Source organism: Chelonia mydas, chromosome 6 (assembly GCF_015237465.2).
Source record: "Chelonia mydas isolate rCheMyd1 chromosome 6, rCheMyd1.pri.v2, whole genome shotgun sequence".
Classification (NCBI taxonomy): domain Eukaryota; kingdom Metazoa; phylum Chordata; order Testudines; family Cheloniidae; genus Chelonia; species Chelonia mydas.
This window is the reverse complement of record NC_051246.2, coordinates 113,818,749-113,843,548: the sequence shown is the minus strand read 5'-3', so window position 1 is coordinate 113,843,548 and position 24,800 is coordinate 113,818,749. Positions and strand designations below refer to the sequence as shown.

Below are 24,800 nucleotides of genomic sequence, written 5' to 3'. Positions count from 1 at the left end.
ACAGCACACAGTACACCGATAATTCATGGATTTCATATAATGCGAACAGAGTGAACATCATTTGAAAAAAGCCTATGCAGAATGTTAAGTTTCCACATTTATACACACACAGAACAGGAAATGACAAAGTGTTTCAGTGAGACTTAGGCTCCTAAATCACTTCTGAAAATGGGAGTTAGGCTCCCTTAGTCACCTGAGCACTTTTGAAAATTTCACCTTAGAATTTGATCATCCTCCCATGGGAAAAAAAAAATCCTATAAGAAAAAAAAATTCTGCTAGAAATTTAGGACTTCATTTCATTCTCCCCTTTGAAAGGAAAAGGGTTCTGACCTTGCACTGGGATAGAGGATCTGGTCTGCAAATGCCAAATGGAGTTTATGGCTCATTTGAGAAATAAAAGCACATTTGAACAGATCAGAGGCTATCATGCAGGGAGCTGGCCTCCTCTGTTGATATATCTAAACCTCATACTCCTGGCAACATGGATCTCGTGAGCCTTACTACCACTGATTCTCCACTTCCTAGAGCATAAAGGATAAATTAGCTGTGATTACAGCAACTTTAATTGCCAGCATGGCTTTTCTCTTGGAAATCTGCAAGATCCAGAGAGGAGCACTAGGACTAATCCTTATCTTGCTACCCTCTCCTGACCAGTATATTACCAATCATGCAATATGCTCACAGAGAGGTTTGCTGAAAGCTTGAGGGGAGGGAGAATGGTTCAAAGTTATCTTTTTTAATTATTATTTAATATAAGCATTCCTATTGATATCTGATTTAGTTAACTGTAAGACCTAAAACCCAAATGTAATGCCTAAACTACATGACAATGTCCCTGTATATTTTATTTCTGCAGGCTGCAATTAAGTATCTAAGTCTTATCTACATCTGCATATTTTTGAGAATTCTTCCACAACTGCACCACCATCACTACTAGTACAGCTCCACTGCTGGGAGTGCTAGTTTAGGCACTTTTAATCCCTACGCCATCTAAAGCTTCTTAAAAGCAATAGTGAAAAATTTAACACAAAAAAAGGTGATACAGTATTTACAGTTTCTGATTTTTTAACAACTATAACTTCTGATTTTTCCATTATACATGGAACTGACAGGATCAAGATTGTCATGCTGAAAATTACACCAAGCTACAACTGTAGTTTTGGTTGACTGGAACATATAGTACTGTTCTTCCATTCAGCAAGCCTGCTGTTTTGCAAGCAGAGCACCATTCTAGAACATTTCATTGCCATTCCTGTGTACAGGAACAAGGCTGGCAGGCAAAGCAGAGGGACAGTGCAAAATGCATGTAACTATATCACACAAATCCAAGGCCCTGGGGCTTTATTGTAGCATCTGAGCAGAATATTTTGAATGTTATCCATGCTGTAGCCTTCATTTTCAAGAATGTATCCATTTGCCAGGATCGGTATGGAAATACACATTTAAAGTAAGTTTGGCAATGTTTAACCTAAGGAACTCTGTGTCCCGTTTTAATAATAGATACGATCACACTTCTGGTGCAAATAAATTTTGCTAAAAAAAGCAAGGCAGTCATTTTAAATTTATTCAGAGAGCACAATGTATGAGTTAAGGAAGAAGTAAATACCTCACTTTAAAAAACAGAATTCTGCATTTAAAACCAAGTACCATTTAAAGCTATATTATTCTAAAAGTATAATAAGCAATCCTCCCAAGTTTTAGGGTGTTATGCAAGTTTCCATATGAAAAGTACTTCTGAAATAAAAATAAAAACATTACGCAGGCAGTATGTATCAACATATTTACGAAATCACATTTGAATATTCTGGAACAGTGACAAATCAAATAACCCAAAAGCTACAACAGACCTACACAAAGAGCAAAGATTATGTGAAATGGCGTTTTCACTTAATATTAATGCTGCTAAAAGCCAAGGCAAAACTCCTATGCCATACCTAACAAGTTTCTCTGCAGTTTCTTAACATAAGACTATTGATGCCTTACCTTTTCTCTGATTACAACTAGTCTTAGAAGCCCAGCAAAGTCTCAGGCTCTGATAATTAGTGTCTTCATCGCAAACCAGAGTTCTAGTCAAACAGAAATCGATGACTGCAATTTAAAACAAAAATACATAAATAAACAAACACACACAGTAATTCAAGTATTGCACTGAGGACAAATTTCTGCAATAAAACAAATATTGGTTGATTTTCTGTAGCCATAAAGGATAATCTTAAATGAAAAAAAATGGCAATTAATTGAAAGAAAGTGGGCTAAAGCTCTACATATACACAATTACACTTGGAATAGTCTGAATGTCTACAGTAGCATTCCAAACTAGAATTCCAGTGTTTACTTTGAATTACAACAGAATCTTAGTGCGCACTGGATGATATACATACAAAGCAGCCATTTCTGCATTTGGATATTCTATCCTAATACTTCTGTTTTATCTGCTAAAATTCTTTTAAAAATACAGCATTAACAATGTGAACAAAATAAGTAAATCACTTGTAAGATATAAGATATAATGAGAAGGCAGTGTGGAGAATATCCACCAGCTTGTGATGTGTATCTGTTACCTCCTGCAGGGGAATTTGCAGCTCATTCACTACCCTCTTGGTAAGATCCCAAAAGTTCTAAATCAGTTAGTAATGTAGGAGGGGCGTCACAGCCTCGCCCAGTGAAAATAAGAAGCCTGCTGGAGGGGTAGCTTTCCCTTCGAGCCCTTCCTCCTGTTCTTCCACCCCCGGCTCAGGGGCTCTGGACAGTGACATTGTAGGAGACCGTCTGACAGACTCTCTCTGAGACACCCCAGATTCCCGCGAAGTACAGGATCCATAGGTGTTGACTCCGTGGGTGCTCTGGGGCTGGAGCACCCACAGAGAAAAATGGTGGGTGCTGAGCACCCACCAGCAGCCCCCCATCAGCTCCCCCACCAAATGTTTGCCGCCCACCACTGGCCCCACCAATTGATGCCTCCCCCCTCCCTCCCTGCGCCTCCCGCCCACTGCGATCAGCTGTTTCATGGGGTGCAGGAGGCTTCTGAAGGGAGGGGGAGGAGCAAGGGCATGATGCGTTGGGGGGAGGGGCAGAATGGGGCAGGAAGAGGTGGGGGGGTGGAAAGGGGAGGGGCCTTGGAGGAAGGGGTGGGGCCTGGGGCAGAGCCAGCAGTCGAGCACACCCCACCCCACCCCCCAGTACATTGGAAAGTCAGCACCTTCAATAGGATCCATACAGCCATCGGGGGGCAGGTCCCCAAGGAGGCCCATACCATGATTGCGGGTCAGCTCGACGGAACTGAGGAGGTCCCTTGTGCTGTGATGGTGAGAGGCCAGGGAAATGAGATCCTCCTGGTCACTGTCAGACTTGTCAGTGGGTAAGAATGGCTCTGACCAGGGTTTGTGCGTTACATAGCCTAGTATCAAGAGTGATTCCAGCGACCAGGATGTGCTCATAACTAGGGCCCTGGTAGCGAGTAATGGGGACTGCAGTTTTTCCCAACTGTCAGGTCACTAAAGTACCAAACTCTTGCAGCACTGTTAGCTCATACGGTGCTGCTGCAGAGTGTCTGTGGTACACGGTCAGTACCAACGTTTGTAAACATACAGAGTGCTCCATAGATGGGAGCTCTGTCACACACAGTACTGAAGGTTTACTTGGTGCCGCTCTTTTAAAGACAGTATGGTAACTGTCTCTCTCGTTAGGCGGTGGTACCGCTGCGTGAGAGCCTGAGCCCCTGATATTTCTAGGTGGTGCGGCAGAACTCACAGTGGAGACCCCCTTCTGGGTACCACGCTTCAGAGCTGCCAGTACCAAGGTGGCAGATCACACTGCGGAACCCCTCTGGCTGGCCAACAACTCGATTTGAGGGCTTGGAGCCCTTTTTCCTTGAGCCTTTATAGGGGAAATCTGCTGTGGTTTTTTGGCAACTCTACCCCCTTTGAAGTTGAAGATTCTGGGGGATGATCTGGGGTCAGCAGAGTCCCATGGCAGCTGAAGTGCCTTCTCATTAGGAGGAGTTTTAAATTCGGCTTCCAGTTTTTACAAGACCTCGGCTTTAGCTGCTGGTAGCGGGAACACTTCTGAGGGATATGGGACTCCACCAGGCACTGGACACAGTGTGTGTCTGGAATCGACTCCTTGCAGGAGAGGCATCTCTTGAAGCCTGGAGAGCTGCGCATGCCCCTGGAGGGTGGGGGGACAATTACCCTCTAGCAGTGAAGAATGCAGAAGAGATGTTCTTTCGTCTTTCTTCTTCTTCCTTTTTTTAAACTGAAAGACGTTAGAATTTCTTCCAGGGGGGTGTCTAGGGGGCCATGCCCCCACCACTTTTTACTAGATGTAAAGGCAAGTGATGGGGGGAAGAGGCGGAGAAGAGCGAATGGCAGGGTAGGATCTTGAGGGAAAAGGACGGCGTGAGGGCAGAGGGGAAGGGGCGGCACATGATTCGGGCGCTGGTGTCCTCCCCACTTTTAGGGAGCTTCCACAGCTCCTGATGTCTTCTAAACACCCCAAGGGAAGAAAGGAAGGGCTTTCCTAAAAATGGGAAAAGGTAAACGGAAGCTTTTTTTCTTTTTTTTTTAACCCAACAGGATAATGAAACACTCACTATTAAGAAGAACAAAAGAACCAAAAACTACTACTACTTATGCTAATGACGCAGATAAGGAAGGGACAACTCTCACTCCCTTCAAGGCCAAAGGTGGTGGAGAAGGAACTGAGGAGGATTTGGCTGAGCTGCGGTAGATAGCCTGGAGGCAGACCAGGAGGGAAGGACAGCATAAGTGCAGGCTGAATGGACACTGCTGCCTAAAATCTTTGATTAGAGGCACAGATACACCCACAGTGGATCACCCATAGGCATACTACTCGAAGAACAGGATTCTATTTCTGTCTCTTCCACCGAGTTCCTATGTGATGCTAAGCAAGTCACCAAAACCAAACTTTCCACAGATGGTCACTAAACTGTGTGTTCCTCATTTTCTGGTGACTGACTTGAGACCCAGGAGTCTGATTTGTAGAAATGCTGAGGACTCACAGCTGCAATGTACATCAACAGGAGTTGAACTTTAATATGTAAACTGCTATATTATTCTAAGTACTCTGAAAAATATCAGGTCCTAGGTTTTTAAAAGAGCAAATTGAAAAAAACAAATTCCACCATGTGGCATCATATTACTTTGGGGAGACTTCCATGGCCTGAGTTATACATAAGGTCTGACTAGATTATCACAATGGTCCTTTCTGGCCTTAGAATCTACAGAACTATGAATTTTGACACCCCATACTGGTCATCAGCAGACCTGGTAGCTTTAGATCCACTGCACAGACCACTGTTACTTGAACTAATGGAGTAACTAATAGCAATAGTAGGCTGTCATCCTGTGTATGGACCAGCACCAGAGGAAGATTAAACATTTTGACAGTGGATTTCACAAACCTTTGATGACAGCAGAGGAATGGTGAGACTCAGGAATCTTAGGTTCCATTCCAGGCTGTGAAGGGGAGGGTGGTCTCCCTGGCACATAACCGTATGGCTATTCCTTTCGGAATCCCCTCCCCTGACGCTTCACCCCTTCATTCCCATCCCCTCAAATCTGTCCTTGTCCCAGTCTTGCCTTTCCCTCACCTGTAGTTCCTTGTCCCAGTCCCATTGATCTTGCCAACCCAGTCCCAGTTGCCACTCCTCAGGCTTCTTGTCCCAGTCTCCTTGCCTGGCCAGTCCTAGTCTCTGCCTCAAGGCTCCCTGTCCGAGTCCCAGTCTTCCTCCACCACTCCCAGTCACATTCCCGCCCTGACTCCTTGTCCCCATTCTCCTTGCCCAGCCAGTTTCAGTTCTCCCTCTCTCCATCCCCTACCCCACAGCCTCCAGTCATCAATCAGCTCCCACACATTTTCCCAATATCACTGGCTCCTTGTCCCCTTCCTCTTTTGTTATCCCATCTCAATCATCCACCAAGGGACTAACATACTGCCCAAGTAACTTTTACATTCTGTGTAGGATGACAGGGGAAGGACAGTAGGATGCACTGTAAGGTCCTTGCCGACTGAAAGATACCTATGTACATAATGAACTGTCAACCACCTCACTCAGTTATACTTTTCCTTGGTTTCAGCTATCCAAAGAAACACTTTGTGGGAGCCTATGTCAATCTTTACCCCCATAGATGAAGGACAGCTTGGGATGCCAGGAGATGGCTTTGATCTTTGTTCATAACAAGTCTGTATGAATCCAGAAATTTTGTTATTCTCCAAATAATCTGCTATACTTTATCTACGGAGCGAGCTCTGATCAGAATATATATTTCCTTTCCTACCTCAGAGCTACTACCAACACTACCACGATGTGTCTGGATACTCTGGGCTGGCTGCTAGTCCAAGGGTAAGGAGTGAGCTGTAGCTCACAAAAGCTTATGCTCAAATAAATTTGTTAGTCTCTAAGGTGCCACAAGTCCTCCTTTTCTTTTTGCGGATACAGACTAACACGGCTGCTACTCTGAAGCACAGTGAAGATATACCTGTGAGCTGCTAACATGTGATATGAAGATATGCTTCTTTCAGATCTATGGGGGACAGAGAGTCCTCTTTGTTGATAGGTGCTCGTGTTGACCTGAAAGTCTCAATCATAAATGTGTAACTTCACATAGCTTAAATGGTTCATGTCTCATGTTGCTATCCACCACATGTAAGCATTTTTCCACAGGACAAAGATTCCTCTAACAGGGTTACTTAAGTTACTATGCCTTAAAGACATACCAATTGTTTTTAGCTCTGTCACAACAACATCCACAAGCAGCAAAACTATTTCAAGCGTCAGACATGTTTAACAACCACCATCACTACCTAACTTTCATACAGCAGAGTAGGTCAATCTTAATTTTTTCTCTCTTTTCCTTGTTACCTTTAAAGAAAGTCTGTAAGAGAATCCCTGCTGCTGGGAGAGTGGAAGGGGGTGGAAATCTCACGGTCAAAGTTATTATACAGTAAAGGCTCTGATAAAGGCCTTTTTCGATTGGGGATGGGAGGCACCGAAGTAGGGAAATGCAAGTGAAGTACATATAGGATACACATATTCCTAATTACAGTATAGGATACTCACCATATTTTACATCTGGAACTGTTACAGAGCTCTCAGCCATATTTGTAGACAGAATAATCTAGTTCAAGTCCAAAAAGAAAAAAATACGCAAAGAAAAGTTCACTCATCTATATTAATATATGTATTTATATAACTTTCCTTGGTGGGGAGGAAAAACTGTGAATGAAATAGAAATATGCTATTTGTGTTTTGTGCCCTCTGTCATTTTCCAAAGTGATTTTCATCAGTATTGTGTCTAGACAACAAAAGGTGTCACAACACTTTGATTTTATTTTTCTAGTGCTTAAAAATAAAACAGAGTGCTATAGTAAAAAAAAAAAATTTGGAAATGGTTGTCGTAACTTCATAATACATATATATTTTAAGTTTTTAACTGTAACACTTCAATAATCTAACAGCACTAGAAATCAAGACGCTAACAAACATAGGGCATGATCCAGCATGGAGAACTATTGACACCCAGGAGCAGGAATCCACATCTGCAATTCACTTTGCAGGAACAATATACAATAATTTGTTTAATTATAACTTCATCAAGTCTATTATAGCCCGTCCTTTTTTTTTAAGCTGTGGACAGTGATAACAGCCACAGCTGTAAATTAATTGAAGAAAGCTTTTCTGACCTACCAGAAAAGTGATCAGTTTCCAACTTGAAAAAGCTGGATTGCCTTTATACAGTTGTAGGAGAAGAATAAAATTAAAGAATTAAAGTTGACTTACATTTGGCTAAGTAAGTGTTGTAAAGAAGGCCCCAATCAGCAAATAAAAGAAGGCCATGAGAATTAGTATTACTTGTAGTGTGGGAAGGATGCATGGTTTTCAAAGTAACTAATAAAATAAAGAGCTGCAGTAACAAGACAAAGAAAAATTGTCTTAAAAGAAACAATCCCCAACCTTCCCACTGTTCTGCTGATAAGCAAAGAGTGGGGGAGAAAATAAGAAAGGAAAGGCCTTGGGAAGAAAGGAGGCTGTAATTATTATCTGGATTAAGACCGGAAATAAGGGTGAATTGTCTCAAGTTGCTTTTTAGCTGAAGTCAATGATTGGCAACAACATTACTTGTTTGTTGAAAGATACAAAAAGTAAACTCTTAAAGCAGTTCATTGCTAATACCAGCTTGACCATGCTGGAGCCGACCAACTTGGGTCTAAGCACCCCTGGGTTTAGTCCATTTGTAAGTATCTCAATCAAATGCTTTTGTTACTGTTTGGTTGTAGTGAATTGCTTATTATTTAGGCTTTTTATGCATGTCTAGAGCATTCGTACAAATACCATTTGGCCTTTGGATTTAAGAAAGGAATTTATGCTTAAATTAATGTTTGGTGGTTTCCCATATGAACATTAATAATTTCAAATATTAGTAATAATTCCACCATCTTAGCCTGAGAAGGTAACGTTGCCTATGGCCAAAACTATCCTCTTCTTTTATAAAAATTAAGCCATGTTTCAATACTTGCTTACCTTTCTGTAACCAGGAACTGGAGTCAAAAACACATTATTCTGTTCTTCTAAAGTCACACTTGAATGGAGCAGATATACTTGCAACCTAGAGGAAATGCATCACTGTAATATCTATACAGTAATTCACAATAGTCAGGGGCATAATTACCCCAGGGGTCCCTTTTGGGACTACAACTCACATAGCTGAAGGATTAATATTAAAATACTCAACAGGAATTTAATTAAATTAAAATAGAACTGTACATATGAAAATATTTTACTGTGTGTTACTCATTTTAACTTACCTTTTGTGAATCATGCTTGTGAGAAGTTCATGCATGTAATTCATTTCAGCCAAACCTAGGGGGGAAATAAACAGCTGAGTTAAACTAAACATTTTGATGCTCACTCAAAACCAAAGAAATTAATGATTTTATTCTCAAATGGATTCTCATTTCTGCTTAATTCCTAATTCTGTTTCTATTTCTTTACCCCTTTTCATATACAATTACAACAGAGAGGTTAAATAGAAAACACGCAATGAAAAGTGAGTATAAAATTACATTCCAAATAAAATGACAAACACACACCTACACTTACTATATGTGGGACGGGCAGTACTACCCCATAATTAAAGTTGCCTGACACTACCCGTTATATTTTTTCCCCCATGAGAAAGCTATATTTAAATTAGAAAATTAAAGTTGTAAAGTCAATCATTGAAATTCTAGGACGTGCCAGAATTACATGTTGCCTATTGTACTGCCATCTTTAATTGGATGATCACATAATATTTTTCCACAGGACCTCTGACTTGTATACTGCATAGGAGAAACAGTGCTCACTGAATGGGTAGCTATTCGGTATTTCTTTTTATCCTTACCATTCAATGTTCGGCTCCATTCCTTATTCATACCACATCATCCAAACCCTACACTGAATGCTGATTAGTTTCCATATGGTCTTTTCTTTGGCCCTCATATCTATAGTGACTGAGTGCTTCACAGACTTAGAGATAAATTCATTGTCATAGCCCCTGTGAGGTAGGGAGGTAGCCTCATTTTACAGATAAGGAACTAAAGACGAGAGATAAAGTCCAAAACTGTCAAGTGCCCACTAATTTGGGGTACCCAAACAGATATGCCCAGGCTCTGATTTTTCAAAGTTCTTAGCACTTATACCACTTTATTCAAGCACAGCTCCCATTTGCTTCAGTTGAGACTCCTCAGCATTTCAGCAAATCAAGCCCTAGGTGTCTTAAGTCAGCAAGAATGGCATAGTATTCACCAGAGGTGGTTTTTACCACCTCACGAAAAACCGGTTAGTTCCAATTTAAGGCATTTTCTATTTTAAAAAGCATTTTATTAATACACACCACATTACAGTGAATTTTAGTTACATATTCAAATTATGGTTATATAATGAAATAGATTCAGAGAATAATTTAGGGTTGTACAAATAAAAAGTAAGATCGCAGTGGGCGTAACGTTAATATATGTAATTATAATACTGAACATTGGAATGTCTGTATACATTTTTAGTTTGGTATTTTCTCCAAGAAGTAATACATGTCATGACTCATATTTCAATTTTCAACATCATATAAACAAAAGTCAAGAACATCTGATTACATGAAAACAACAATAATGCAAAGTTGTGGGCTTGAAGCATTGATTAAGCAGTCAGAAGCATGCAGAATTGCCTACCACCAGTCCAGGTGCATTTAGCCATGCAGCGTTCTGGAGCAAATGACCAACTTTCATGTAGTGAATACACTGAGCCTATACCTTGGTTTTGAATGGATGTATCCAAAATTTGTTCTGTGCTTGCTGGACACTGATTCAATTATTTTTCCCAGTTTAAAACAGGTTTAAACAGGTTCAGTATTTACCAGCATCCTCTCCTAAACTAGTTTTTCCTGGAAAATTGCCAACCCTGCAAGTTGGGTGCCCATAAAATGAGGTACTAGAACAGGAACTCTATGGCAGAGGCAGTGATACAATCCAGTTATCCAGGGTGATATTCAACTGCCATAACCACACGACCCTCCTTTCTCTCTTACCTGCAATCTCATCTGAGGGGTAAAGGGCAGAGTGGCCCCAACCACCACTCCCCAGTCCCTCACTAATTCAGAGTACAGATACAGAGAACTCCAAAAAAGTGGGGATACAGGCCGAGTTGTGGGACCCACATTGACGACATCTTGAAGAACTACAGTTCCTGTAAAGGTAAGTAACCGTTCTCTCTTCTCAGTGTGAATCCCACTCTAGCTGACCGACAAGCAGCACTGCATCTGGCAAGTGAAATTCAGGAGTTCTGACTGACCTAACTGAACAGAGATTGTAATATTGCTCCCCCAAACTTGGCATCTGATCTTGCAGCTAGATCAAGAGCACTGCATTTAACAACAGTCAGAGAGTTATTCCATCTGGCTGCCTTACAGTTTTCAGATATGAGTAGGTTTCTGCTATAGTTGAGTGAGCATTAATATTGGATTGGAGAGGTATAATCAGCCATTTGGTAGCAGATTGTTAAGCACTGCATAATCCATTTTGATATCCTCTGAGAGGAGATGACTTTCAAAGCACCAGAAATGGCCATGAAGAGCTGCAAAGGCAGTCTGAAAGGCTCTCCTCTTTCAATATAGTTTGCTCAGTCCCTCAAAACATCCTGTGTGTGGAGCTTTTTCTCTCCTAAGAGGGTTTAGGGAAGAAGACCATTGAGTTAATAGACTGATTCAAATGGAATTCCATGACTACTTTAGGGATAAGCATCAGATGAAATCTGAACATGATGTTATCTTTGAAGAATTTTATTATGGATTGTGTGGTATGTCGTTGAGTATGATAGGTGTGCCTGCCATCCTTCACTTAGGACCGCTCTAGGAAACAGGATCCTCTGTCTTGGGTTCGGGCTGCTATAAAGGGGTATGTAAGCCCACCCAGAAACTAGAACTAGGTGCGCAGAAGGCTTTGCTGGGTATTGTTTGACCAGAAAAGCATATAAGACAGACACAGCAGAAACTGAAGCACCAGCAAGAGAAAGCAAAGCAGACAGTAGCAGAAGGCTGGTAATGTGGCCCCGAGAGAAAGCTAAAAGAAAGCTTTTTGGGTATAGTGAGCTGGCTGAAAAGATGGACTTGTAAAACCAAACAGAGGAACAGTCTCCTGTTTGGTTCCTCTTGTATTCAGGGAAACAAGATTTTGTACATTTTTTGTAAATAAACAAGATTGCACCAAAGGAATACCTAACTCCATCATCAATTTCATTTTGTAACTGGAATGACCCACAACACACTGAATTTGGATAACCACTTGGGACAAAAGGGGTAAAACTGAGAAGGGTTTGGGAGGGTGTCAGACATAAGTTTGAGTTTGCTGGCCCTCCCAGAAGATGTTACAGCAGGGTACACTGTATTTCAAAAGTGGCTCAAAAGAAGATACCATAAGATTCACAAGAATGATCCCATGCATGAGGAGGATTCTCTGACCAGTATGTAAATATATAACAATGCCTTCAGGAATCTTGATATTGTGGGATGTGAGGAGATTGAGCAGGACTGAACAGGTGGATAGCAGGCAGAGATCATGGCAAGATCATGGAGATCTTTATGGAACTGAACGAAAGCTCAGAGTGTCTCAAATGCAGGAAGTAGACATGCATCTTTGGTATAGGAGCCTGTACTGGGTCACAAGCATGTTGGCCTGCACAGACTGAAAAGCGCTCTTTTTGAGAAAGTCCTTTTTGGGAAGGCCTGTGTTTACATAAGGATTTCTTGGACCTGGCATGAGCACTCAACAAGCCAACATCCAAGTCTGTCAGATGCAGTGATTTCACGGCTGGGTGCAGTACCTAATTTTGTTTCTGCAATATTATATCCAGACAGTCTGGAAGTGGAACGAGACGCTGAACGGCCATCTGGAGATGTGTATTAGCCAGAATTGTCTTGGCCAGTAAGGAGTTCTTAGGGTTAGTGTGGCTCTGTCCTGTCTCCTCTGGAAATCAGGAGAATTGGTAGCAAAGTCTACACAAGGCCTTGATTCCATGGTAGGATGAAAGTGTCTTGTAATGAACCTCTGGGCCACTTTGGTGGTGAACAAGTCTATTAAGAGAATTCCTCACAAATGAAATACTGGGTTGATAATAGACCTCCACAGTGATCACTTGTGACAGATCGTCGGCTCAAGTAGTCCACTAGATTGTTAGTGAATAGGAGCTAGCGAATAAACAGGAGCTAGTGATCAAACAGGAGTTTTGCGAGGGAGTTCTTCACGTGGAGGAGGAGGGACTACATGACCTTTGGGTGAGTTTGTTATGTGCCTGCTTCCCTGATGAGTCCCTGCTTCCCTGAAGTTTATGGTGTGGTCTCCTTGGTGGTCTGCATGCTGATCCTACCAGCCTGCTAGGCAAGACAGAGGACAAGTCCCAGCAAGACTCTAGCCTGCCATCCTTTAATCCCTAATTTCTTTAGACTCCCTTGACAAGGAGCTGGGGCTAACTCAGGGAGAACAGGAATTTTAAAAGCCAGCTCGAAAGCAACCAGAGGAGCAAGCGAACAGGGGAGTTTTGTGAGGGAGCACACATCCAGATACACCAAATAAACATTCATTATACTTAGGCCAATATCCCCCAACCCCCAAAAACATACCCAAAGTAAAAACAATCAAACAAAACCTCTGCAAGAGTAAACATCATACAGGCAGGGGGGTCCAGCAGCTGGGGGATGGCTACCTAATTTATTGCACTGAATGCAGCATGTATGATTACCTGCCTTGTGGGCAGGTGGCATGTGTGCATATTCAATGCAACCAGCTCATGGCCCTCAGGAATCGAGTATTGGCTCTTGAAACCAGAGTGGCTAAACTAAAGGGGCTAAGGAAGACAGAGATAAGCAGACAACACTTTCTAGGACATAGCAGAGTGGTCCCTCCCCCAGTCTGACAACCTCTGTGCTGTTGAGGAGGATGAAAGTCTTGAGGAAGGAGAACATCAAGCTGGAGCAGAAGGAAAAAATCCCATAGTTGGGACCCTCCTTCCAGATGACATCAGGGTATCCTCTTGCACTCAGGATACCTCTCTGGGGGAGGGAACCTGTTATTAGGAAGAGACAGGTAATAGTAATGGAAGATTTGATTATTAGAAATACAGATAATTGGGTTTATGACGACCAGGAGAACCGCATGGTGAATTGTCTGCTGAGTGCGAAGGTTGAGGACCTCGAGACATCTAGAAAAACTTACGTACAGTGCTGGGGAGGAGCTGGTGGTCATGGTACATATAAGTACCAATATTGTAGGGAAAAGCAGGAGAGAGGTCCTGTAGGGCAAATTTAGACTTCTGTGTAAGAAATTAAAGTCCAGGACCTCCATGGTAGCATTCTTTGAAATGCTTCCAGTTACACAGGCAGAACTGTGGGGTCTCGATGCATGGATGAGGCAATGGTTTATTAGGAACAGGGGAATCTTTTGGAAAAAGAGGAGCCTATACAGGAAGATTGGACACCACCTAAACTAAAATGGAATCAGATGACTGGAATATAAGACTAAAAAGGTCACAAAGGAGTTTTTAAACTAAGGGTTGGAGGAAAGATGACAGGTGAGGAGGAGCACATGGTTTGGACAGAGACATCCCTTAGGAAGGATTTATTAAAGGGGATAGAATCATAGGACTGGAAGGGACCTTGAGAGTCTTCTAGTCCAGTCCCCTGCATGCAAGAAAGGACTAAGTATTATCTAGACCATCCCCAACAGGTGATTGGAGATTTTTAAGAGCAGGTTAGACAATGACAGAGATTCCATAACCTCCTTAGGCAATTTATTCTAGTGATTAAATACCCTGACAGTTAGGAAGTTTTTGCTAATGTCCAACCTAACCCTTCCTTGCTGCAATTTAAGCCCATTGCTTCTTGTCCTATCCTCAGAGGTTAATGAGAACAATTTTTCTCCCTTCCCCTTGTAACAACCTTTTATGTACTTGAAAACTTATGTCCCCCCCGCAGTCTTCTCTTCTCCAGATTAAAACCCAATTATTTCAATCTTTCAATCTCACAGAACTGGGTGACTGGGCAACAAAACGGCAGATGAAATTCAGTGTTGATAAATGCAAAATAATGCACATTGGAAAACTTAATCCCAACTATAAATACAAAATGATGGGGTCTAAATGAGCTGTTACCACTAAAGAATCAGGTCTTGGAGTCATCATGGCTAGCTCTCTGAAAACATCTGCTCAGTGTGCAGCGGCAGTCAAAAAGCTAACAGAATGTAGGAACCATTAGGGAAGGGATAAATAATAAGACAGAAAATATCATAATGCCTATATATAAATCCATGGTACACCCACACCTTAAAAACTCTGTACTGTTCTGGTTGCCCCATCTCAGAAAAGATATACTGGAAAAGGTACAAAGGCAACAAAAATGATTAGGGGGATGGAACAGCTTCCATATGAGGAGAGATTAAAAAGAGACTGTTCCAGAGGACATGCTTCCATGCTGATGACATTCATCAAGAAAATAATGTGTTAATTAAATTTGTGACTGAACTCCTTGGGGGAGAATTGTATATATTCTGCTCTGTAGTTTTACAAACATTCTGCCATATATTTCACGTTATGGTAGTATCAGATGACTGCAGATTTGACAAAACACAAAGAAGGTACCAGTGTAAGATTTCTAAAGATGTAGCTACAACATTCAACGCAAGGTTTAAGAATCTGAAGTGCCCTCCAAAATCTGAGAGGGACGAGGTCTGGAGCATGCTTTCAGAAGTGTTAAAAGAGCAACACTCCGATATGGAAACTACAGAACCCAAACTACCAAGAAGGAAAATCAACTTTGTTGGTGGCATCTGACTCAGATTATGAAAATGAACATGCATCAGTCCACACTGCTTTGGATCATTATTGAGCAGAACCGTTCATCAGCATGGAAGCATGTCCTCTGGAATGGTGACCGAAGCATGAAGGGGCATACAAATGTTTAGCATATCTGGCACGTAAATACCTTGCAACACAGGCTACAACAGTGCCATGCAAATGCCTGGTCTCACTTTCAGGTGACATTGTAAATAAGAAGCAGGCAACATTATCTCCTGCAAATGTAAACAACCGTGTTTGTCTTACGGATTGGCTGAACAAGAAGTAGGACTGAGTGGACTTGTAGGCTCTAAAGTTTTACACAAGTTTTATTTTTGAGTGCTGTTACGTAAAAAAAATTTTTTACATTTGCAAGTTGCACTTTCATGATAAATAAATTGCACGACAGTACTTGTATGAGGTGAACTGAAAAATATTTATTTTTTAGAGTGAAAATATTAGTAAAAAATAATATAAAGTGAGCATGGTACACTTTGTATTCTGTGTCATAACTGAAATCAATATATTTGAAAATGTAGAAAACATCCAAAAATATTTAAATGAATGGTATTCTATTATTGTTTTACAGTGTGATTAATCGCAGTTTTAATCACAATTATTTTTTTCATCTAGTGATTAATCACAATTAACGTTTTTTAACTGTTTGACAGCCCTACAGGATTACTTGACACGTAGCTTTTGTTTGGTAGTAGTTACACAACTAGATTCGTACTTTTGGAAAGGTTAATTGGCAAGTTTAAGTTTTTTCAACTTAAATTGGTTCTTCAAAAAAACAATACAGCCTCTTGTTCATACATGAAATGCTGTGTGGTCCCTCACACATTTTTTATTGAATGCTTAAAATGAGCTAAGCAACATACAGAAAAAAAAAGAAGCTTAACTCCTACTTCAAGGATCTAGATGAAGGCTGGATATGAGGCACTACTGACCATACTGTCATATGAAGGAGCTGTATAATTATATAGAATGGAGAAACTGAATGCAGAATTTCAAATATGAAAAGTATGATTCAAGTATGATTCAACATTTAACCCAGTAGCTGAAAATTTGTGAGGGGGAGGGAGTTGGTAACTTTATTTGAAAATGCTAAGGTTAGAATACAGTATTTTACAATGAAGGTCACTTTTTATTTGCTGCCATATTCATATAGGGTTGGGGGGGTAAAATGGAAGACTGATATATGTTCTGATGCTTACGTTATCAATTAGAAGAGGAGCGATGTCAGAGAAAAAAAGCTGTCATTTCAATACCCGCTAACAAGCTTCATCCCCTCAGCGAAACCACAGCGAAAAAATGTCAGTACCCACCTGGCAGAAACACCAACACACTGCCACGCTCTGACACAAGGCCCAAATTTTTGTTCTCCCTAATATTAAAAATATATTTTAATTAATTTCACACTTTACTAACCTCACCCTATTATGTTTATCTTGTAAGAGTAACAAAAGTGCACTTTTCCTATAAGCTCTGCTATTTAAGTTCACTGAAGAGACACGATACAAAACATTACCTAAAGCTATATTTTCCATAAAACATATCCATAAATACTGAAAGCAAATCTGCTCCGTGGCCTTTAGAACTATGTCACATGTAAAAGTACTCCCGTTTCCCTTACAAAATTGTGTTATATAAAAACCTCTCTCTGAGTATCACTACTTGAGAATTAATACAGTATTAACTTCATTTTGTTAAAATTTGTGAAGCATAAACTCTATCCTTACTTTAAAAAAATGCTATGTTAGATAGCTCTAATAAAAGCTTTTCCTATTGTAAGTGGCATGTAATGGGAAGGAAAATTGCAAAGCTCATTATGATGAGCTACAACTGAATAAGTTAGTTTTACAATAGCAAACAAACAGATTCCTTTCATAAGCACTGATAAGCTAAGCCATGACATGAATGGCTAGAGACATCACTCTGCGTAAGCCTGTGTGTGACAGACACCAGAGTCCACAAATCAGTTTAATGTAATACAAAAATCTTACACTTGGTAGCAGTAACTTCATACTGTTATAAAATATTTTGTAAATGTAGCATGAAAAATCACTATTCCCTTACTGTACTTATAACAAATATTTTAATGATATCAATACCAGAAATGTTCATTTTCACTGGAAGGTACTAATGTCTCTTCCTATTATGAGCAGTGCCCCTTTCTGAAATTAAAAACTACAATAATATACTAATATTGGTAATGAGAACATTTTATATAGTACTTTTGCCTAGTATTCTAAAATACTCCAACAAAGCAGCACTATAGGAAGTATTCAGTTCTTCAGGAAAAAAAAAAAAAAAAAGGAGAAAGATCAAAAATTCCTCATAATGAAAGTGATAAATGAGCGCATACTTATCACATTAATATCCCCATCAAAACTTACATTTTATAGTGCAATCTGATAGTTTAAGTTTCATGAGTTTTTTCCAAAACGTCAAAAGCTTACATAGCATTAAAAAAAGCTTTCAGTCTAAAAAGTAAAGTTATTTCTTCAATATATATTTATAAATTAGTGTAAAAAAAATCAGAACAAAGTATGACAGAAAAGTGTAGCTTTAAGTTGCTATTCAGCACTAGACTGAGTTGTAGTAGTTCTAGATTTTTTTTTACCACATTCTTGCAGATACTGAATACCAATTTACAAAATGCTATAGAGCAAGACAAATGAAATCGCCTTAATCTGTTCTACATTCTAACCTAATATGTACATTAAGCATGAAAGTCTAAAAAATACAAACAAGAAAAGACATCAGCCTTCATTGGTTCTTATGTATTACACTTTCCTTCATTCCTTTGTTAATAAAACAAATCCGAGTTCTGCTTCTTTGTTTCATATAAAGCAGGGCTTTGGAGCTGTGCTCCAGCTCCAGGCAAAAACCTGCAGCTCCACTGCTCTGGAGCTGCTCCATGCTCCAGCTCCGGGCTCCGCTCCAAAGCCCTGATATAAAGAACATTCAATTCCAGCCTGCAGCAAAGAGTCTATAAAGTTTTCAACTGACACAGCTTTAATGGTCACTTACACATTGTGCCCTGGAGAGTATTTTTAAAAATTCAAGAAATTCAATAAAAGCTAGAAGGAGTCTAAATACAATTAATCTGAGCAGAAATCAAGCCAATAAGTCACCATTCAAGACAAAAGGAAGAAAAGTGCAAAAAAATTAAAGCCATGTCAGAATTCTAATAGAGGTACTGCAAAGAATCATATTCCCTAATTTGAGTTTCATTTCAACTGAGTCACAAGTTCTTCACAAACAGACCCGGAGTATATCTTACCCACTTTCCTTCATTTCCAACTCATCAAACAATTGAATCAGAGAGATTGCAACTTCATACATTTCTTTAGCGATCATAGGTTCATCAAAGATTTGAGGAGAAAGCTAGAAGGAGAGGAAAAAACTTGATGTTAACATACTGACATTTAACACTAACGCTTTCAAGCCTAAATATTGTGAGTAGATTGCCAATCATTTTCGCAGTCCAAAATTAAACTAGCACCTGACTTGAATTCTTTCAAGTTTTCTTGAATTTATTAAAACCATTCCAATAGAGAAGACACTAACGTCAATCTGAAGCTTCACAAGGAACTTAGTCTACTCAGAGGGATGAACTTTTGGCCCCCACAACTCATCTTATTTAATACATTATTTCTTCAGACATTTTGCAGGCATTACATACAGCATTGTTCAACACCTACTGGGGTACATCTATTTTTAAAAAAATACCAAGATGTTCCCTGTAACAGTTATCTACATAGGATAAGGACGATCAACTCCCAGTTTCCAGCATAGTCTGCAGGTCATGACAGATAAGGCTGCAGGATCCAAAAGGATGATGAAATGCATTGATTCACCCTCATACGAGGAGAGGAATAATCCCTCTCAGAATTCCCATAGGAAGTGCAGTTCCACATGAGCAATACAGGACTGTGTTATGTTGTGCTGGCACCACAGAATCATAGAATATCAGGGTTGGAAGGGACCTCAGGAGGTCATCTAGTCCAACCCCCTGCTCAAAGCAGGACCAATCCCCAATCAAATCATCCCAGCCAAGGCTTTGTCAAGCTTGACCTTAAAAACTTCCAAGGAAGGAGATTCTACCACCTCCCTAGGTAACGCATTCCAGTGTTTCACCACCCTCTTAGTGAAAATTTTTTCCTCATATCCAACCTAAACCTCCCCCACTGCAACTTGAGACCATTACTCCTTGTCCTGTCCTCTTCTACCACTGAGAATAGTCTAGAACCATCCTCTCTGGAACCACCTCTCAGGTAGTTGAAAGCAGCTATCAAATCCCCCCCCATCTAGCACTTAAAGCTATATTTCTTTTTACAGGAGTATTAGTGATCAGGACTTTTTTTTAATCTCCCCCCTTTTTTTGCTGCAGTCTGCTGCAAAGGTCAGACTATAAATTAGTTATCTCAAAACAATCTAAGACTGTTGATTTTTTACAAGTTAAAATGTTACTTTGCTTTGCAGAGTCCTCTGAAAGACCTGTTCAAGTGGTAATTAAGAATCAGCAGGTAAGTAGACTGAGATTTGTGTTAGCTACTCAAGAGATCATCACCTCAAACCAAACCTATGTTGGCTCCACCTCCATAAGGTCACTGAGTGCTTTCCTTGCTCTTCCATGTCTGCTCATTTCATCACGGACACTCCTACATGTGGCATGCCTCCTAAAACCTGAATGCCAAGCCACACTCCCTCCTCTCCTTATTTAAATCCACTTTTAACCTTGCTTCTGTACTACCATCTACAATAATCGTTTACAACCTGTGGTCCACAGAGGGTCCTCAGACTATGTCTAAGATTTCCAAAGGGGTCTGCACCTCCATTTGAAATTTTTTTGATGTCCGCAAATGAAAAAAAGATTGAAAACCACTGATCTACAAGAACTAGGATAATTTAAGAAGATACCAAAAAGCTGAAGTTCCACCTCATATCTGTAAAAATACATATGCCAGAACTGAGTCTCCATATGATCCTATTACTATAATCAGTTTCCCTCTTCATCTCTCTGTCCCTTATCCACCCAATACTTCTCATCTTTTAAAAAGGATCAAAGGAAGCTGTTTTTTTTTAAAATATGTATCCTAAGCAGCTATCATGTTTTGGTGTTGTGAAATAAATAGGGCTGTCAAGCGATTAAAAAAATTCATGACGATTAATCACTGTTAAACAATAATAAATTACCATTTATTTAAATATTTTTGGATGTTTTCTACATTTTCAAATCTGTTGATTTCAGTTACAACACAGAGTACAAAACGTACTTTAGATTTATTTTTTATTACAAATATTTGCACTGTAAAAAAACAAAAAAATAGTATTTTTCAATTCCCCCATTACAAGTACTGTAGTACAATCTCTATCATGAAAGTTGAACCTACAAATGTAGAATTATGTAAAAAAAACTGCATTCAAAAATAAAACAATGTAAAACTTTAGAGCCTACAAGTCCACTCAGTCCTACTTCATGTTCAGCCAATCGCTCAGACAAACAAGTTTGTTTACATTTGTAGGAGATAATGCTGCCTGCTTCTTGTTTACATCACCTGAAAGTGAGAACAGGCGTTCGCATGGTACCTGCATTGCAAGATATTTATGTGCCAGATTTGCTAAAGATTCATATGTCCCTTCATGCTTCAACCACCATCCCAGAGGACATGAGTCCATGATGATGATGGCTTCTGCTCGATAACAATCCAAAGCAGTGTGGACCAAGGCATGTTCATTTTCATCATCGTGAGTCAGATGCCACCAGCAAAAGAATGATTTTCTTTTTTGGTGGTTGAGGTTCTGTAGTTTCTGCATCCAAGCGTTGCTCTTTTAAGACATCTGAAAGCATGCTCCACACCTCGTCCCTCTCAGATTTTGGAAGGCATGTCAGATTCTTAAACCTTGACTCAAGTGCTGTCGCTATCTTTAGATATCTCACGTTGGTACCTTCTCTGCATTTTGTCAAATCTGCAGTGAAAGTGTTCTTAAAATGAACAACATGTGCTGGGTCATCATCCGAGACAGCTATAACATGAAATATATGGCAGAATGTCCACCCAGGGAGTTCAGTCACAAATTTAATTAATGCGTTATTTTTTTAATGAGCATCATCAGCATGGAAGCATGTCCTCTGGAATGGTGGCCGAAGCATGAAGGTGCATACGAATATTTAGCATATCTGGCACATCAATACCTTGCAATGCCAGTTACAAAAGTGCCAAGTGAACGTCTGTTTTCACTTTCTGGTGGCATTGTAAATAAGAAGCGGGCAGCATTATCTCCAGTTATGCCCGCAGGACACTGCAAGCTTGTATGAATTAATCAGTTTAACAAAGAAATTGATATGCACCAGGCTTGTTATCCCAAGGGGAGTCTCGGACATGCTTCAAATCAAACAAACACACTGCTAAGGTACAATAAACAAACAGACTTATGAACTACAAAGATAGATTTTAAGTGATTATAAGTCAAAGCACGATAAGTTGGATATAGTCAAATGAAATAAAAGCAAAACGCATTCTAAGCTGATCTTAACACTTTCAGTACCCTTACAAAACTTGGATGCTTCTCACCACAGGCTGGCTGGTGGCCCTTCAGCCAGGCTCTCCCCTTTGATCAGCACTTCAGTCACTGCGTGGTGACCTCTGTAAATGGAGGTGGAAGAGAGGAAGAGCATGGCAAATGTCTCTCCCTTTTATCATGTTCTTTCTTCCCTCTTGGCTTTGCCTCCCCCCTTCAGAGTCAGGTGAGCATTACCTCATCACAGTCCCAAACTGACCAAAGGAAGGGGGGTGACTCACTCGAGAGTCCAACAGATCCTTTGTTGTTGCCTAGGCGAGTGTCCTTTGTTCCTGCAAGGCTGGGCTGGGTTTGTTCCATACATGCCCTGATGAGGTGTGAACTGCCCCTCTGCTCTTGAAAAGTTTTTGCCTGGCTTGCTTTAAGCCATGAGGACACATTTTCAGCCTCATAACTGTAGACATGAAATTACAGCCTATAACATTACCATAACAACAATGCTCAGTACATCATGAGCCTTCCAAAGATACCCAACATGACCAACTTTGCATTAGATACCACACAATCATATTATAAGGATGAATATGGGGGCGTCGGGTGTTCCCATGAGGTACAGAATGTTGCAGTAGTGTTTACGCTCTGCACAGGCACTGGCTTATTTATTGCCCACTGCCATCTAAGGTAAAAAAAAACTCTGCGAGCAGAAGGAGTTCCACTGGCCTAGTACCAACGACCTAATACCCAGGAACAAAAGTCCTTGCAGAGTCAATCTTTGGAGAGACTGTTACTGTACATAAGAATGGAACTGTAATTCAGCATCTTGAATATATTAATATTCCAAATGTTCCAGGAGGGCTGTAAGTTAACCTTTAGAAGTTTGTGCTTACATCAATTCCTTTCTTCTCTTTCCCCATCACACACTGCAGTTTATCAGTCTCCTGAAGCTGATATGCAAGCACATATGATCAATAAAACAACAGTCCAGTTAAATATACAGTAAACGTCTAATAAATTTATAAAATACTTGAACATGTCAACAGAATGGAAAAATACTTCCCTCAGGAAATTAAACTAAATCATGACTTATGCTTTCCTATAGTCATGAATGACCAGCATCACCTCTGTATGACCTCTCACAACTGGGAAACTCAAGCACATATTATGAAGAAGTGACTTCCCTTTCTCTCACTTAACACTCTTCCTTTCTCCTCCAGAAGAAAAGTGATAGAAGAAGATGATGTATACATCAGATCCAAGAGCATACACCTATCCAAAGCATAAGAGCTATTATAAGCAGGGACAGGATAGAGGTACTCAAAATACTGAACAATATAAAGATGGTCAACTGGGCCCGCTTATTCACCCTCCCAGGATACAAGAACAAGGGAACATTTAATGAATTTGAAAAGATGTTTACACTGAATTTGATTAAAGGAAATAAGTATATGTATATATCATTTTTTAAAACACACACACACACACACAACACAATCTGTGGAACTCATTGTCAAAGTATCATTCAAACAATGAACTTAACTGGATTCAAAAAAGGATTAGACATTTATCCAGATAATACGAACAGCCACTGTTACATTAGAGGTTGGTTTTTTTTTAAAACGAAGAAATATAAAGCCTCATATTTCAGGGCATACGTAAACAAGTAACAGATGGGGGTTTTAGGAAACCAATGTGGACTGATTTAAATCAAGGACGTGATTTAAGTCATCCTATTTTTTTAAATTATTGATTTTAAATCAGGTTGAGGCTTTGTAAAATTAAATTTGAAGATTTATGCTACTGCAATTTCAGATTAAAACTTATAATCAATTAAATTATAAGTGCTGTGCTGATAAATGAAGTTACTCATAGGACTAATGTGAAGTGTAGCATCAGGAGCTAAAGTTGTATTTATTAAAATCATAAATTGTGTAACTTCAAAAGAGAACTGCTTTCATGTTATTTAGGCTTTCAATCCATTAAGAAAATTACTGAACATTTTATACACTCAGACCAAAATTTGCAAAAACAGGAGCCTTAGGCTCCTAACTCCAAATTTAGGCACCTATGGATGGGATTTTCAAAAGCAACTGGCAACTTCTCTTTAGTATCTGGTACTTGTCACTGTCAGAAGTACGATAATGTAATAGATGGACTTCTGTTGTGGTATGGCAATACTAATGTTACAGTACATCATGTTGATGTCTCAAAACATACACTTCCATTTTTATTTGTCTATCAAAGCTTCCAGTTCTCTTCTCTCCATAAGCCTTTCCTTTGCCCACCCTCTTAATAAACATTGCCACCTATAACCTGAAGATAATTTCCAAGCCTGTATTTCTCAAAAAGCTGTGCAATGAGGCCAGTTAACTACAACTTCACAATTCCTTTCCTATTTTTCTCTTGCTCGTATAAAAACCAAGAGGTTTTGTGTGTGCTTTTGAGTAGCCGTAAGGTACAAATACAACTGCCTGTACCATTATGTTTGTTCCTCCCTACTAAGCAAAGAATGGCTGTAGCCAAGAGGAAAAAAGAGCAGAATAGTAAGAAATAAACAAAGTCGGGAGAATTAAAGGTGAAAGGCCATGTGCGATATGGGGAGTAATCAAAATGCTTTAAAAAAAAATTATCCATCTTAAGTAGCTGCCCCCTGTTCGCGATCTTTGGATTGAAATGTGTGGTAACTGACCTATAAATTGCCACAATTTTGATAAATGCAACTTGATAGACAGACTTCTCTGTGAACTTCCCAGTTATCTTTTTGTTGCCACCTATCATCAAGAATCTTTCAAAGACATCAGAAATTACATAATCTCTTCCATGCTGTCCATTTGAGCCAACATGTCACTGCTAAATATATGAATGCTGACAGGACATTGTTATAATACATTTCTT

General features: G+C 39.9%; 1 protein-coding gene across 1 annotated transcript in view; it reads right to left on the bottom strand.

Moving 5' to 3' along the window:
* TDRD9 (tudor domain containing 9) overlaps positions 1–24,800 on the bottom strand; it is a 149,281-nt gene that overhangs the window by 65,108 nt on the left and 59,373 nt on the right. Inside the window, exons 8-13 of the mRNA XM_037901049.2 lie at positions 18,667–18,770; positions 16,706–16,764; positions 8,828–8,882; positions 8,544–8,628; positions 7,083–7,140; positions 1,985–2,089 (exon numbers count right to left, since the gene is read on the bottom strand). Of these exons, the coding sequence (XP_037756977.2) occupies positions 1,985–2,089; positions 7,083–7,140; positions 8,544–8,628; positions 8,828–8,882; positions 16,706–16,764; positions 18,667–18,770 (466 nt within the window). The remainder of the gene's footprint in view (positions 1–1,984; positions 2,090–7,082; positions 7,141–8,543; positions 8,629–8,827; positions 8,883–16,705; positions 16,765–18,666; positions 18,771–24,800) is intronic.